This window comes from Notamacropus eugenii, chromosome 2 (assembly GCF_028372415.1).
Source record: "Notamacropus eugenii isolate mMacEug1 chromosome 2, mMacEug1.pri_v2, whole genome shotgun sequence".
NCBI classification, from domain to species: Eukaryota; Metazoa; Chordata; class Mammalia; order Diprotodontia; family Macropodidae; genus Notamacropus; species Notamacropus eugenii.
Genome location: NC_092873.1, coordinates 302,150,060 through 302,165,815, shown reverse-complemented (window position 1 = coordinate 302,165,815; position 15,756 = coordinate 302,150,060). Strand labels below are relative to the sequence as shown.

The following is a 15,756-nucleotide window of genomic DNA, read 5'->3' as shown; positions in this document are numbered from 1 at the left end:
TTTAGGTTTGTACCCCTTCAGTTCTTCTCTGTTATTCCTACCTTAGAAATCATTTATGTAGGAAGAGTTAAATTGAACCAGACTAGGGCTTCTTAACCATTTTATATGGCATAGATCCCTCTAGCGGTCTGATAAAGCCCATGGACCCCCTTCTCAGTCAGTGGATAAACATTTTATTATGCACTTAGAATGTGCCCTCTGCTAGATGTTGAGAATATAAGGAAAGTTTTACCAAGGATAAAAACAAATACAGCACCTGCTCTCAAGGAACTTATGGTCTAATAAGGGACAAAACATAGAAACAACCATTCACAAACAAACTATAAACAGGCTAAATTGGAAATAATTTTTTTAAAATGGAAGGAACTAGAATAAAGGGAGATTGGGAAAGGCTTTCAGTAGAAGTTGGATTTTAGGTTGCCCATAACGCGATCCAAGAAAGGCAGGAAGTGGAAACAAGAGGGAAAAATATTCCAGGCGAGGGGTATCTATGGCCAGTGAAAATGCCAGGAGTTGGGAGATAGAGTGTTTTTCTCAAGGAACAAAAAGAAAAGCAGTAACACTGAACCACAGAGTAAATTGGTGGAATGTAAGATTTAAGAAGGCCAAAGGTAGCCATGTCTAGGACACTGGGGGGTGGGGAGGAGTAAGAAAAAAAAGAAATTGACATGATAAATATTTAAAAGGAATAGCAAGTTGTACATGATAGATTTGCAGTTTCATGTGCATCTTTTCTTAATTTACTTTATAGAAATTCTTGTTTTATTCCAAAATTAAAAATAAATATAACAAAACAAAAGAACTAAAGGTGAGTAGGAACAGGTTATGAAGGGCTTTGAACAACACAACATTTTATATTTGATCCTTGAGATGATAGGGAGCCACTGGAGTTTGTTGAGTAGGGGAGTGAGATGTTCAGACCTGCACTTTAGGAAGATCCCTTTGTCATCTAAGTGAAGGTTGGATTGGAGTAGAGACAGGCAAATTAGCAGACTATGGAGTAGTCCAGACATAAGATGGTATCAGTAAGGGGGCAGCCAGAAGAGAGAAGAAACATTTGCAAAAGATGTTATGATGGGATCATCTTCAGCTTTAGTAATAGAATAGATATAGGGAACAAGAGTAAGGAGTCATGAATAACACCTAGATTGTGATCCTGGGTGACTAGGAGGATGGGGGTACCTTCCATAGTAAAGAGAAGTTAGGGAGGAGAGATTTGGGGGAAAATAGAGTTTAGTTTTGGGTGTTGAGTTTAAGATGTCTATTGGACATCAGATTCAAGATGTCCAAGAGGTACTTGAACATATGACGCTGGAGATCAGCAGAGAGCTTTAGTTCAAGATAAATAGATTTTAGGATCAGCAGCAGAGAGATGATCATTGAATCCATGGAAGCTGATGAAATCATTAAGTGAAGTAGAATGTAGAGAAAAGAGAAGGCAGGATTATGAGGCACCCAAGTTAATGAGCCTGACCTAAATAATAATCCAAGAAAGGAGACTGAGAAAGAATGATCACCTAGTATGAGGAGTATTAGGAGAAGACAGTGTTAGGAAAATCTAGAAAGAAGAAAGTTTTGAGAAGAAGAGGTGGTCAACAGTGGCAAAGCTGCAGATGAGGACTGAGAAAAGGCTATTAGATTCAGTAATTAAGGGATCTTGGATAACTTTAGAGAGAGCAGTTACAGTTCAATGATGAGGTCAGAAGGCACATTCTAGAGACTTTAGAGAGTTTTAAGGAAAGGAAATGGAGGCACTGGTGTTAGATGACCTTCTCAAGCAGGTTAGCCACAAAGAAGGAGTGATGTGAAAGCCATGATGTCATGGAGGGTTTTTTTGGCAGATGAAGAGAAATGGAGCATGTTTGTTGGCAGTAAGGAGGCAACCAGGACACAGGTAAAGATTGAAGATAAAAATGGAGAATGGAAAGAATAGAATGGACTGTGTGATGGTGGAGAATGAAGTTGATAAATGCATCAAATACATTATACTGAAAGCTAATAATTTTTTTAAACTAAGTTCATGGACTCCGTGCTAAGAACTAATTTAAACATTGGAACTGCTGGATAAAATATACCCTTCGCATAGTTTCCTCAAGGCACCTTTGACTTCCTTGTTTCTCAGGCTGTAGATGATAGGATTTAGCATGGGGGTAATAATACAGAACAGGACAGAGGCCAAAATGACCACAGCTAGGGAGTACCCTGAGCTGGGCTGATCATAGTTGAAGTTTATGGTTCCATAGTAGATGACCACCACAGTGAGATGAGAGGCACAGGTGGAGAAGGCCTTTTTCCACCCTTGAGTAGACTGGATTTTCAAGATGGCAGAGATAATGAGTATATAGGACACAGCAGTGAAGATGCAGGTGCTCATACCAAAGATGGCACTGGATACATAGACCGCAATTGCATTGACTGAAATATCTGAACAGGAGAGCTTCAGGAGTAGGGGAATATCACAGAGAAAATGACTGATCTGGTTAGGACCACACAAAGTGAGGGTTGTCGTGAGCCCTGTGTGTGTTAGAGAATTCATTAACCCACACAACCAGGAACCAGCTGCTAAGTAGGCACAGACCTTCTTACTCATGAGAACTGGGTAATGTAATGGATGGCAAATGGCTATAAATCTACCATAAGCCACAGCAGCCAACAGGACACACTCAGCACCTGCAAAAGTAACAAGGAAGAAGACCTGGGACAGACAGCCTTCATAGGTAATGGTCTTCTTCTCTCGGAAAAAGTTCACCAGCATGATGGGGACAGTGGTGGAAGTATAGCAGATGTCCAGGAAGGACAAGTTGCTGAGGAAATAATACATAGGAGTATGAAGAACAGTATTGATTCTGATTGCTGTTAATATGAGAAGGTTCCCCAGGAGCATTACCAGATATACAACTAGAAATATCAGGAAAAACAATCCCTGCAGTTGGGGATGGTTGGAAAACCCCAAGAAGATGAATTCAGTGACAACTGTTTGGTTTCCCCATTCTTTAAAGTCCTTCATAGCTGAAATAAAAAAAGAAGATGTCATTATTTGGGGAAGGAGTGAGTTAACTCCTTTCTCTATCTCAACCCTCTTCACTACACTATTGGCTACAGGAATTATTGGGTACTTAACCGAGAACAGAGAAAGCAAGCCCAGGAAGGACACAGATGAACAGACACATAAGAGGTTAGCCACCCAAGGGAGGAATCTTGACTTGACTAGAATTCTCAATTCATGAATTCGGTGTTCTCTCTCCCTAAATCACTTCACTGATATTCACTGACCTCTGTGCTGAGCGCAGTGATTGACAGCTATTTTATACAAAGGCTCTATTGGTGTGACATTCTTTCAGTCACATATTATAAATAAAACATTTATTAAGTGCCTACTATGTGCCAAGTACTGTGCTAAGCACTGGGGATACAGACATGAAAAAAGACATCCAGTCATTATTTCTTGACCACATTCTGTGACCCAGAGCTAGTAAGTGTCTGAGGTCAAATTTGAGGTCTGGTCTACCTGACTTCAGGCCAACATTATACTCACAAGGCCACCTAATTGTCTTATGCAGGGCCTGCTGGATGTGGAACCAATGTGACATGAATACCTGGTTGGTATTATTGGGGGCATGTGGAACAAGAGCCAACACACACATTTGCTATTACAATACCCTGTTCCTCATAAATATCTTTTCAAGGCTAAAGATCTCCAGTCCCTTCAAAACTCATTTTCATAGGGGCAACTGTGGCAAACACTCTGAGGATGGGGGAAGAGAGACACAAGACTGAGGAAAGTTGATCTGGGGGGAGCAGTCATCAGAGTAGAAAGTAGGAGAGGGAAGGGAAGCGAGAAATCAAGGAACTGAATTACAAACTTTGCCTCCTTGGCAACTATTGCTTACAATTGGTCCTGTCTACATGTATAAGATCAAATTGCGTTGGGGCTGGTTTTTAACAAGCACACCAGATGAAATTCATCTCTTCAAAGTAAGCACCTTGAGAATCTTTAGGTTTATATTTTATATACTTATATTTTGAGACACCTAGGTGGTTCAATGGATAGAGTGCTGGGCCTGACATCAGGAAGACCGGAATTCAAATTGGGGTTCAAAAACTATCTAGCTATGTGACCCTGGGCAAGTCACTTAATCTCTAACTCAGTTTCTTCAATTGTAAAACTGGAATAAAAATATCACTTACCTGGCATGGTTTTTGTGAAAATCCAATGAGATAAAATTTGTAATACCCTTGGCTCAGTGCCTGGAACAAAGTAGGCACTTAATAAAATTGTGTTTCCTTCTTATTCCATGATGCTGCTATTATTCTAAACTTCTAGGGAACCTCTCTTTGACAACTGACTCCAGAGACTCCAGGATAGCTTTGAAGCACCCTCCATGGATACAAATCTTCATTCTTTGAGGGTGAATTCAGTTTGGGGGAACTACCATTCATTCATATCCTGTAGGTGATTAAGTTGGGTTATAAAAGAATGAGATTGATTTTAATGTTTGGCTCTCCACTCTGATTTAAGTATAGCCCTTAGAGGAATACTTCATTATGTTTCTCATCCTATGTACCCCATCACTGATGTTGTATATACTCTTTACTCCATATCTTAGGGGCCATAGACCTCCATTCCATGTCCCCCCCAAAGAATTTTTCAGAAGCTGTGTCTTTGTTGAGTGATCCTTTCCCTCAGTCCTGTTGATCTGGGTAGTTGGCTAGGGCTTGTGGTTACACAAACTCTGAGCCCTGTGATTATGGATTGCCTTTGGGCAACAGTACAATCACCTTGTTTAGGGGAAGGAGAAGAAAGAAAGAGCCTGTAAAGCCAATGGAGTATTCATAGCAATGAACATACATACATATTTCCAGGCTTGAACTGCAAAATATAATAACTTCTTTTCATTCCAGACTAAGCCAAAACATTTATTTGGAACATTACTATTGAAACACCAGAAGGCAAAACTTAATAAAGTCACAGAAATATTTGTACACATCACCAATCCAGGGAGCATGGGGACATCTTAAGCGTTCTTTCTGTCCAACATCCCTGCAAACAAGCCTCCCCCAAGAAAGTTCCCCTAGGCAAGTTCCTCCCTCTGCCATACCCCTCCTTCCAAGCAATATAATATATGTGAGTTTTCAAACAAAGACGTGGCACCTGATTGGTTTAGCACTGAGAAGTTTGAAAATCTATGTGCCTCAGCCCTTAATTGGAAAAATGTGGAAATCTCCACGGCTGAGAGCCTGATTGGCTCTGCCTCAAGTCTCTATGTGACTCAGGATGTGTCACAGCTGTGAACTGGCCTGAATTCAAAGCAGCAAGACATCCATGATTGAAATGCCTATGTACCTTTAGTCCTGGGAACACGGCCCAGATTCCAAAAGAGAAAAGGAATACATGTGATCACACAAGACTATTAATGCACAGGGAAGCTCTTATATTTCATTAAATCCTACAGAGGCAGGTTCAAGGTCATGGCAGAGGGGAGGAAAGCAGCACAATAAAATTTGGTCATCAAATCCAATAATTCTGGATTCTTGAACCAAAGGGGTAGTAGGAAAAAAATTTTAGAGTGAAAGGAATGGAGAGGTCAGAGAAGAGGCTGAGTGAAAGAGGTCAGAGAGGTAATCAGTCATTCTTCAGGATTTATGAAAGAAATCAGTGATATTGGGATAGAATATATCCAATAGCTTTCAGAGAACGGGTCTTTAGCAGGTAAAATCAATCAGATAGAAAGCAGAACAAGAGCCCATGGGCACAAGTCATAGGTAGGCATACTTCAGTTCATTATAGAGAATTCCAGAACACCTACAGTTTTCAAAAAGGATTATAAGAGAGTATTTTCTCTTGATGGAAGTGGGAGTTCGAGAGCAAGAAACATGGAAGGAGCTAGATCCCAAATGGATCCTTGAATTGGAACCAGAAGACCTGGGTTGAGAAGTGATACAACTTGCGTGACTTCATCTGAACTAGGAAAGTCATTCAATTCCTCTGAGTCTCAGTTTCCTGATTTACAAAATTGGGATAATAATGCCAGTACCATGTACCCCACAGGGCTGCTGTGAGGATCAAGACATAAAGTGCTTTGGAAACCTTAATGGATCAAATGGATGAAGAATGCCTATTGTCCAAATTAGGATATGAATCTGAACAAATATCCTATAGTGTTTTTCAGTAGTACATAAATCTAGGTCCTACAAAGCAAGTGGTTCATGAACTGTGTTGAGTTGAGAAGGAAGAGTAGAGTGGGTTTGACTGCACAGGAAATGGTGAAGTAATTCTAATGACCTCAAGCTTGCTGTAACAGCAAAGTCCCAGCTTTTGAACACAAACATGGTACTAGTGTTGTTGTATGGTAATAAGTATTGGATCACCACTGCTTCCTGTCTGTCTGTGTTCGTCCTTCATTTTCGAAGAAGACAATGGCATCAGAGAAAAGATGACATGACTTGCATTTGACTTTGTTTTGAGTGAGGGAGGGCTGTGCAAAGTCACCAGTCTCAGTTTTCTCTCCTCAGCCATCTGGATCCAGTGACCACATATTCATCAGGATGACTGGAGAAGGCCCAGCATGCAATGGGAGACCTCTCCCCATTGCATCATCACTGCTTCCAAAAAACTCTAGATAGTCATCACCCTGAAGGCAATGGAGAAGTGCATGGCAAGCAGACTACAATAAATAACCAATGGGGGAACTGGATCTTAAAAAAAAGAATACCTTTGAACAGCATCATTAAAGAAATTTTTGTCAGAAAGATGGGCAAGACATATGGGAAGAGTGAGGTATGAGAGGTGGACATTCAGTGTTCCAAAGGTATCTCCACTCAGATGTCAGGAGAAAAAGAGGACCTCCTCTAACATGGTAGGTGGACTCAGTCTTTCACCATGACATAGACATGAGCAGCAGAGGATGATCAGGTATGGACAGGTTGCAATCTATATTTGTGGAAGGCAGTCCCAAAACTCTGGAATCGCAAAACCATTAGAGGATCACATTCTCCTCATTGTTTTTGCTGGCGTTTATATCTTTCAGGGCACTCTCTCAGGTTTTTCAGTGACTCTGTCAGGATCTTATTCTCCTTCCTCTCCCCTATCAGTCTTAGGGACTTATTGTTGACTTCCAACAACATGACCCTCTTTTCACCATTAGACCTGAAAATCTCAAAAACTCTGGAATTATGCCAAATATAATATCTGGAATTTTAAAATTTTACCTTGACCACCCCCTCTCCTCCCTTTCCATCTTTTCTTGGACACTGAGTGAATCTATTCTTTGCCCTTTTCACAATCTATAGTCCCTCGACAAATCTATATTCTCCCAATCCAACTCATTCCCTAGGTTTTGTTTTCACTATGTACAGCTTTGACTACATGGCCTGTCAGTCAAAGATTTCACTAGTTTCTTTCTTCCATTCCCTTACATCCTTCAGCATCACTATTAATCACCTATAATTATTCATCCGTGTTTAACCCTCAACACCTGATTTCATGGTTTCTCCACTAGGGCTTCTGAATTTCAGAGGAGAAAATCCTGAAACTCTGATAATTGCAGCCACTGAAAGCCTGGGTTACAATCCTTGCTTCTGGATAAGTACCTCTACCCTGCCTCATTCACTCATTGATGCCCCACAGCATCAACTCCAACTTCTTCCCTCCTTCTGACCCTCATGATGACTTTGCCACTCTCTGGGTGTATTATAGTGGGGAGTCTTTGTGTGTATGGATTGTACAAGATAGCCACTGAGGTCCTAGACAACACTCAAATTGTGCAGTTTTCCCTCCTTCATTAAGATTGAGGACATCGGAAATAGCCTTCAGATACCTATACTTTCCCTTTTCTTAAGACTTCTTAGCATCCCCCCACTTAGTTTCTTCTACTTCCCTCTTTTCTCAGAATAAGGGGCGTAACTTCTAACAAAGTCAAATTCTTCTCCCTCTGTCTTTGAACCTATTATACACTGCCTTCTTCAGGACTTTACAACAGGAACAATGCTCTCTTTCATGCACCATCAATCTTTCTGTCCCCTCTGTGTCCTCAGGTCTTCCCAATTCTAAAACTTAAAACCAAACAAACAAAAAACAGGTTTGTTTCATCTTATTAAGCTGCCATCCTGAAACTTTTCTCTTCTTATTGCTAACCTTCTTGTAAAAGTCTCCCCTTTCTCCCAAGCCCATCCTCTCCTCAACCTCTAGTACTGGGCTTCCATCACCATCTCCCTATTGAGACCATCCCCTCAAGGACCATCAATGACTCAAAGATCATCCGGCCTTTTTTTCAGTCCTCATCCTATTTGAATTCTCCACCGTTTCTAACTCCCTCCCTCCTAGCGCATGTCATTGGATATACTTCTTTGGCTTTATAGCCGACAGCCAACAGTCAGTTGTCACAGTGGATAGAGTGCCAGGACAGAGTCAGGAAGATCTGAGTTCAAATCCAGCTTCAGACACTAGCTGGGTTACTCTGGGCTAGTTATTTACCCTTTGTTTGCCTGTTTCTTGCACTGTAAAATAAGGGTAATAATAGCACTTTAACTAGCAGGTTTGCTGAGGATGAAGTGAGATAATAATTTAAAGTGCTTAGCACAATGCCTAGCACTGTATAAATGTATGAACTATGTAATTGTTATCTCCTAGGATTGTTTTAATTATCACATTCTCTTAAGATTCCTGCCTTTCTAAACACTCCTTCTGTATGCTTTGTAGACCTCTGAAGAAGGTTATTTCTGAAGGGTCTGGTCTTGGCCAACTCTCCTCTTTCTCTCTTGAAAATATCACTCAACCCTATGGGTTCAACTACATCTGTGCAAGTGACTGAAACATTTATAGGCAGCCTTGCTCTCCCATCTAAGCTTCAGACTTAATTCTAAAAAAGCTTCCTTTGATGACTCCAATCCAATGCTACCACCTCTGTCCTCTTCTCTCCTTCACTGCTACATTTCTTGGAAAAGTTGCTTATGCACATGACTCCACTTCTAGATTTTTCCAAAATACTACCAACTGGATGGCACACCTTCATTTCAAACATTACATGTCCCAAACCAAGCACTTCTATTTTCCAAATAAGAAAACAGGCTGAGATTGAGTGCTTTGCCCAAGATTACACAGGTAGGAAATGGCCAGGCTCACTCAAACCCAGGTGGTTTGACTCCCAGTCAGAGGAATACACTGTGGATCAGATGTTTTAGGGTGAATGGAGGCAGGAGGCAGAAGACGTGGATTCTAATCTTTCACTTAAGGATCAGGTGGCCTGGCACAAATCATCTTTAACCCTTTGGGTCTGAGTTTTCTCATATGTAAAATAAAGTTGAGGTTGGATGAGATTCCTAATTAGAATACTTCTTTGGTTTTTTGAGGTGCCCTTGTTAAGTGGTGCTTTCTCATTTCTAAAATATTCCTGTAACTCACATTGTCATCTAGAGATAGTAAATTGCCTCCAGGCCAAGAAAAGTCTCCTGCTGAGGTCTGGGCAGTTGGGACAGGCCTGCAGGCTTGGGTAGAAAAGTAGACCAGGGTAAATCTACACACAAAGAGCATGTTCACCAACAAACCTGTGGCTGGAGCTTCTGGTTTAATGGAATTATGGACTTCAGGGGTGGATCAATGGGAACAGCAGCCAGTGGCTTTATTTGTTAGGAAACAACTCCTGTCCTTTTCCTTCTGAAACATCTCTCACATCTCTCCTTCCCATTCTCCCTGCTGTTTCCATGGCTCCCATGGGCCCTCGCTACCAAGTGCCTACCTGCACAACTGTAGCAGCCCCAAAGCAAGTCTTCCTCCTCCTGTTCCCTGCTCCCTCCAAAACAGCCTTCATACTGGGCAGCCTCATCTTTCTCATGCAGTGATCTAGTGATACCATCATTCTACTCTACCATTTGCAATGGCAATAAAATGGCATTTTGCTGAACTGACTGATTTTTTAAAAAAATAAATTGTGCAGATTTTTGTTTTTTATTTTACATAAGCCCTGCTGAAAATAAATTTGATGGCCCTCATGACACCTTGGTTTGACCTGTGGTAAGAACATTCTTTTGCCCATGGATTCCCTAGGATAAAAAATTAAATGATTTTAGGAACCTTGGAAAAAATTAAGAAGTTTCATGTCAATCAAAAAAAAATGTGACTTACCTCTTGCTTTGTAATTTTCTCCTTAAAAAAAAAGAAAATAGGTGCAAGAAACTAAGTGTGAAATACAATGGAGAAGTCGTGACTTCTTGAATGGAAAGAAAATGAATTTCATGAGCATAACACTGGAAACCTCCTACTTTAGTCTTGAGAACAGAGGTAAAATCAGTCTGTGGCAGTGAGCTGCTGCTCCTGGGCCTGCAGTGACAGGACTTGGGTTTTTCAGGTCCTCCTCTGCTGGCTGCTCTAAGTTCTTGCCTCACCTCAGGGCTTACTCCTGTGTGAGATCAGGGACATCAGCTTGAAGAGGTCCAGGTTATAAACCAGGGTATTTCCTATTAACCTGGTCAATCCCTAGAGGCCAGAGCAGGCTTTATTCCCTGAGGTTATTTTCTTGAGTCTCTGGACTAGTTTCTCTTAATGCCCCAAGCAATGTGGCTTTACTTTTCCTCCCAGTTCAGAGGCTCACAGAATGTTTTAAAACAAAGGGACCCTTATAAATATCTGTTTGAAGCCTTTCTGCACTTACTTCCTTGCCAACATTTTAGGTGTTCCCTTACTATATTATTCTGGAATTTTAAACTTCAATTCAATAAATGTTTAGTAAGTATCTATTGTCTATACCACATCAAACTATGCACGGAGAGAAGTTCCTGCCCTCATGGACCTTAGAATCCTATCTACATAGATACCTACAGCATCTGGGGCTCTCCTTCACCTGTGAACTCCCATGACTGCTACCTCCCGTTTGGAGGCATGTCATGAGTGTGTGTCAACATTTACTCAAAATCAAAGTTCATGATCCTTTCCTGATGTGTTTCTTTTTTCAGTCAGTCAGAGGAAATACCACTGTAAAGCAAAGGACATGTAATTCAACAGCACAACAAAGTAAGTGATGAAAGAGTCTCCCCAGAGAAATCAGGGGACACTTGTTCATAGGTAACCAGACTACCTGTGGGAAAGAGGGTAAATACAGGAGGGTGAATGGACGGGCATATAGGGAAGGCACATGCATGGGCAGGGAAGACACAAGGGGCGCATTTGTGGATGGAGCAAATATGGCAAGGACAATTGGTGCATCTGACACTGCTCTTTGCTCCTGTGAAATGCTCTTGATATCCTCTGGTGATCTCTCTGGGAAGGCTGCTTTATTCACTGAGGTGGGTGACTCAGCTGCTTGGTTTTAGAGGCCTCTTCAGGCTCTCTGTTGCCGTATTGGAGGGAGTACTCTCTCTTCCTGTTGTAGGAAAGCTATTTCTTGGAGCCTTAGCCTCATAGATTATTTAGGCCAGTTAACCAAAGAGCCAGCAGACCCCCTCAGGCTTAGATTGTAGGTCTTTTAACATCAGTATTTCTGCCTTTCTGGGAGTTCAGTCTACTTTCTGACTTGCAATGAGGAAGAACCTTTCAGTCCTTTCCATGTTGATGGCAATTATTCTCCATGCATATCACATGAGAGCAAGACTGAAAAGGTCCTGGTGGAGTTGGTTTTGCCTTATAATATCCTCTCCCTTTCTTCCCTTGCCCTCTCCCCCCCCCCCCCCCCACAGAGTTTCAGTTCTAGGGCAGAGAGGACAACTACAGTTGGCAGCCATCAGAGGAACTACAGGGAACCAGATCATTTGTGCGACAGTGTGTCTGCGGGTCCTAGTCAAGGCTTAGGAGTAGAGAGTAAAGCCCAAGGTTGAGCCCTGAGACAGACCTCAGAATATAACAGTAAGAAGGACCTGATTCTTGGAGCCTCACTCCCCATACTTCAGTACTACAACTTTTTTTTATAATAATAGCTCCTAAAAACAAAATAAAACAAAAATAAATGAATAAAAATGAGTAAGCAAAGGAGAAAGAACCCAATCATAGATAATAACTATGGGGAGAGAAAAGATCTGATTCCTATTCAGAGGAAGGTAAAGGAAATAAAAAAGCCACTCCTTCTTCAATGAGATATGTCAAATGGTTCCAAGCAGAAGAAGAACTTAAAATGGACTTTAAAAATCAAATAAGAGATAATTGTGTCCTGAGGAACCTGTATGCAGGTCAAAAAACAACAGAACCAAAAATGGAACAACTGGTTGATTTAAGAATGGAAAAGGAGTACAACAAGACTATATACTGTCACCTTATTTATTTAACTTACATGCAGGGTATATCATGGGAAATGCCAGGTTGGATGAATCAAAAGCCAGAATTAAGGTTTCTGGGAGAAATATTAACAATCTCAGATATGTAGATGACACTACTCTGATGACAGAAAGTGAAGAGGAATTAAGAAGGCTCTTGATGAGGGTAAAACAGGAGAGTGTAAAAACTGACTTGAACCTTAACATAAAAAAACACAAAACCTTAAGATCTTGAAAATTGGTCCTGTCATTCCTTGGGAACTAGAGGGAGAAGAAATTAAAGCAATGGAAGATTTTGTATTCTTGGACTCAAAGAACAGTGCAGATGAGTGACTGCAGTCATGAAATTGTCCTGATAGTGTGAAATATTGAAGTAAAATGGACAGCAAAGGATGAGATGGATAGTGTTATGGAAGCAATGAACATGAACTTGGATGGTCTTTTGGGATAGAAGAGTGAAAGATAGAAGGGCCTGGCATACTATGGTCCATGGAGTCACAAAGAGTCAGATATAACTAAACAACTGAACCAAAAAAATGCATAACTTCTCAATAAATGACATTTTGGTGCTTGAAAAAAATTAAATAAGAGAGATCAAGGAAAAAATGGAAAAAAAAATAAGATCAATCCAAGAAAATTATGAAAATAAAGTCAACCTACTTGAAATAGAGAATCAAAAACTTAAGGAAGAAAATAATTTCTCAAAAACCAGATTTGGGGAAGGGGAAGCTAATTACATTCTAAGACATGAAGAAATGATAAAACAAAATCAAAAGAAAAAAATAAAAGAGAAAGTGAAACATCTAATCAGGAAAACAACTTATTTGGAGAACAGACTTGGGAGAAATAATATAAGAATAATCAGACTGCCTGAAAATTATGATAATAAAAAAAATTAGAAGAAATTATCAAGAAAATTGCCCTGAAATTCTAGAACAAGAAGGCAAAGAAGAAATAGAAAAAAAATCCACCAATCATTACTTGAAAGAAATCCCAGGAGAAAAATTTACATAAACATCAAGGCCAAGTTTCAGAGTTCCCAGGTAAAGGAGAAAATATTGGAAGCAACAACAACAAAAACAACCACTTTAAATATTATGGTGCTACAACAAGGATTACACAAGACCTAGAAGCCACTAAGTTGAGGGACCATAGATCTTGGAATATTATATTCTACAGAGCAAAAAAGCTGGAATTATGACCAAATGTAACTTACTCAACAAAGTTAAGTATAATTCTGAATAAAAAAAAAGAACATTTAAAGAAATGAAAGACTTACAGGTTTTTGTGGCAAAAGCTCAGAACTTAAGGTAAAATTTGACATGTAATTTGCAGAAGAAATACAAGGTAAACATTAAAGACCAAGTATAAGAGGCTCCATAAGCTCAAATTGTTTACTTCCTATATGTGAAAATATTAGCAATACTCTTGGGATTGTCATCATTATTTGAGTAGTTGGAAAGAAAGGCTTGGGCTGAGCTGAGTATGATAGCGTGATTCTAAAAAAATAAAACTGTGTAGGGACAGATAAAAGGGAGTAATTATCTCATACAAATGAAGCATAAAAAGCAAAATTGATATAGCAGAAGCTAGTAGGTGGGAGGGTCATTAGTGCTGGAACCTTACTGTCATCGGGAATGAGTTAAAGAGCAAACTATATATAATATATATATACGTATATATATATGTGTATACGTATATATATGTGTGTGTATATATACACACATATATATGTAAAAGAATATAAAAGTCTTCTAAATTCAGAAATAAATAAGAAGGCAAAGGGATAGAATGGGAGGAGAGAATAAGGGAGGGAATCTTACAGGGGTGAGTAAATTCAGGAATAGCAGGGCAAGCTAGCAGGTAGACATAAAGCAGAGGAGTGAAGAGGAATAGGGTAGATAGCATTAGAATAGTGAGGAAAAATAGGAAGGAGGAAAATACACAGCAAGTAACTGTGGATTAGAATGTGAATGGGATAAATTAATCCACAAGACAAAAATGAATAGCAGATTAAAAATTTGAATTCAACAATACGTTGATTTGAGGAAGCATCATAAAAATGAGAGATACACATAAAGATAAAATACTATGTGAAAAAAAGGAAGGATAGTAATCATGATCTCTGACACAAAGTTAAAATAGATTTAATCAAAAGTGAAAAATAGTGAAACTACACAATGTGTAGAAAATATTATTCAGTATTGTTTTAGACCATTTAAAACGTCTAGATAGTATAAAATACCTGATTATATACCTGTCAAAAGAGACACAGGAACCATATGAACATAAATATTTAACACTTTTTGTACAAATAAACATCAAAATAGTTGAAGTAATATTTATTGTTCATGGGTAAATAAAGCCAATATAAACTTTAAATGACAATTTTATCTCACTAATATGTTCAATGCCATCCCAAATAAATCATTAAAAATTTGTTTTACTGAGTTAGAAAATATAATCACAAAATTCATTTGAAGGAACAAAATTTAGAAACTTCAAAGAAACAAAGGAAAAAAGAGGTAAAGAAAATAGATTCAGCAATATCAGACCTTAAACTATATTATAAGGTGAGAGCATTGTTGAAGTGTAAAATGGATAATTTTGATTATTGTAGCCAAGAATAAAAGGAATACAGAAAACTGGGAAAAATCTCTCACAGACAATCTCCTAGATAGGATGTGATTGGATTGGAGTATTGCTGTGGTGTAGGAAATGATGAGGTGGTTGATTTAGAAAAACTTGGAAAGACTTAAACTTACCAAGGAAGACACTATCCACCTTCAGAGAAACAGATGACAGGTGGAAATAAGCATAGTATAGTGTTCCATATATGTGTATGAGTGCAGATGTATATATCTATAGATATCTATGTATATGTGCATATATCTCTACACATAATTGTAACCTTCTTTAGGGTGAGAGGAGAAGGAGGGGGAAAAATAAAGTATATAATGAGCAGCAGAGAACAAAAGAAAATCAACAAGAAAGCTGGGCAGCTTTGAAAAAATGTGAAATACTTGTATAGATTATGTTGAAATGGAAATTTATTGTAAATCCTCTTATTTTCTGCTGTGTTCATGTCAACGTTATTTTTCTCATTTTACATTTGAAAGTAAAAAAATTTACAAAAAATATATTTTGAAAGCAAGGTATGCTAACCCATTCAGTGATAAGACGTCCCTTTTGTTGTGGATGTGCCACCTACTTTTTCTTTTTTTATTTTAGACTTAAATTCTCAAAATTAAATACACAATAAAAAAGAAACATTATATTTACATACAAAATAAGAAAAAAAGCATGTCATGTATAAAGAAGAATGTAAGAGAGAATTCAAAGTATATAGCAACAAATTTCCATTTCGATAAGGCCCCTGCTTATAGACTGGGAAGTCCGGACTGTAATTCTCTTTCCCTTCTCTCAAGATGAGGACAAAAAGCCCCCAAAGGAACCAAAGGAAAAGAAGGTTAAGAAGGGGGAAAAAAGGAGAGCAAAAAAAAAGATGTGGCTTAAAAG

The 15,756-nt window shown here is 39.1% G+C and overlaps 1 protein-coding gene across 1 annotated transcript; it reads right to left on the bottom strand.

Moving 5' to 3' along the window:
* Positions 1 to 2,044: 2,044 nt before the first annotated feature.
* On the bottom strand, positions 2,045 to 3,007 carry LOC140523931 (olfactory receptor 5V1-like). The gene has a single exon (XM_072638494.1). It carries the CDS (start codon positions 3,005 to 3,007, stop codon positions 2,045 to 2,047), a length of 963 nt encoding a protein of 320 aa, XP_072494595.1.
* Positions 3,008 to 15,756: the final 12,749 nt, after the last annotated feature.

What these genes read in the sequence shown, in the direction of transcription:
- LOC140523931 (XM_072638494.1), bottom strand. Translation starts at nt 3,007, where the DNA reads ATGAAGGACTTTAAAGAATGGGGAAACCAAACAGTTGTCACTGAATTC.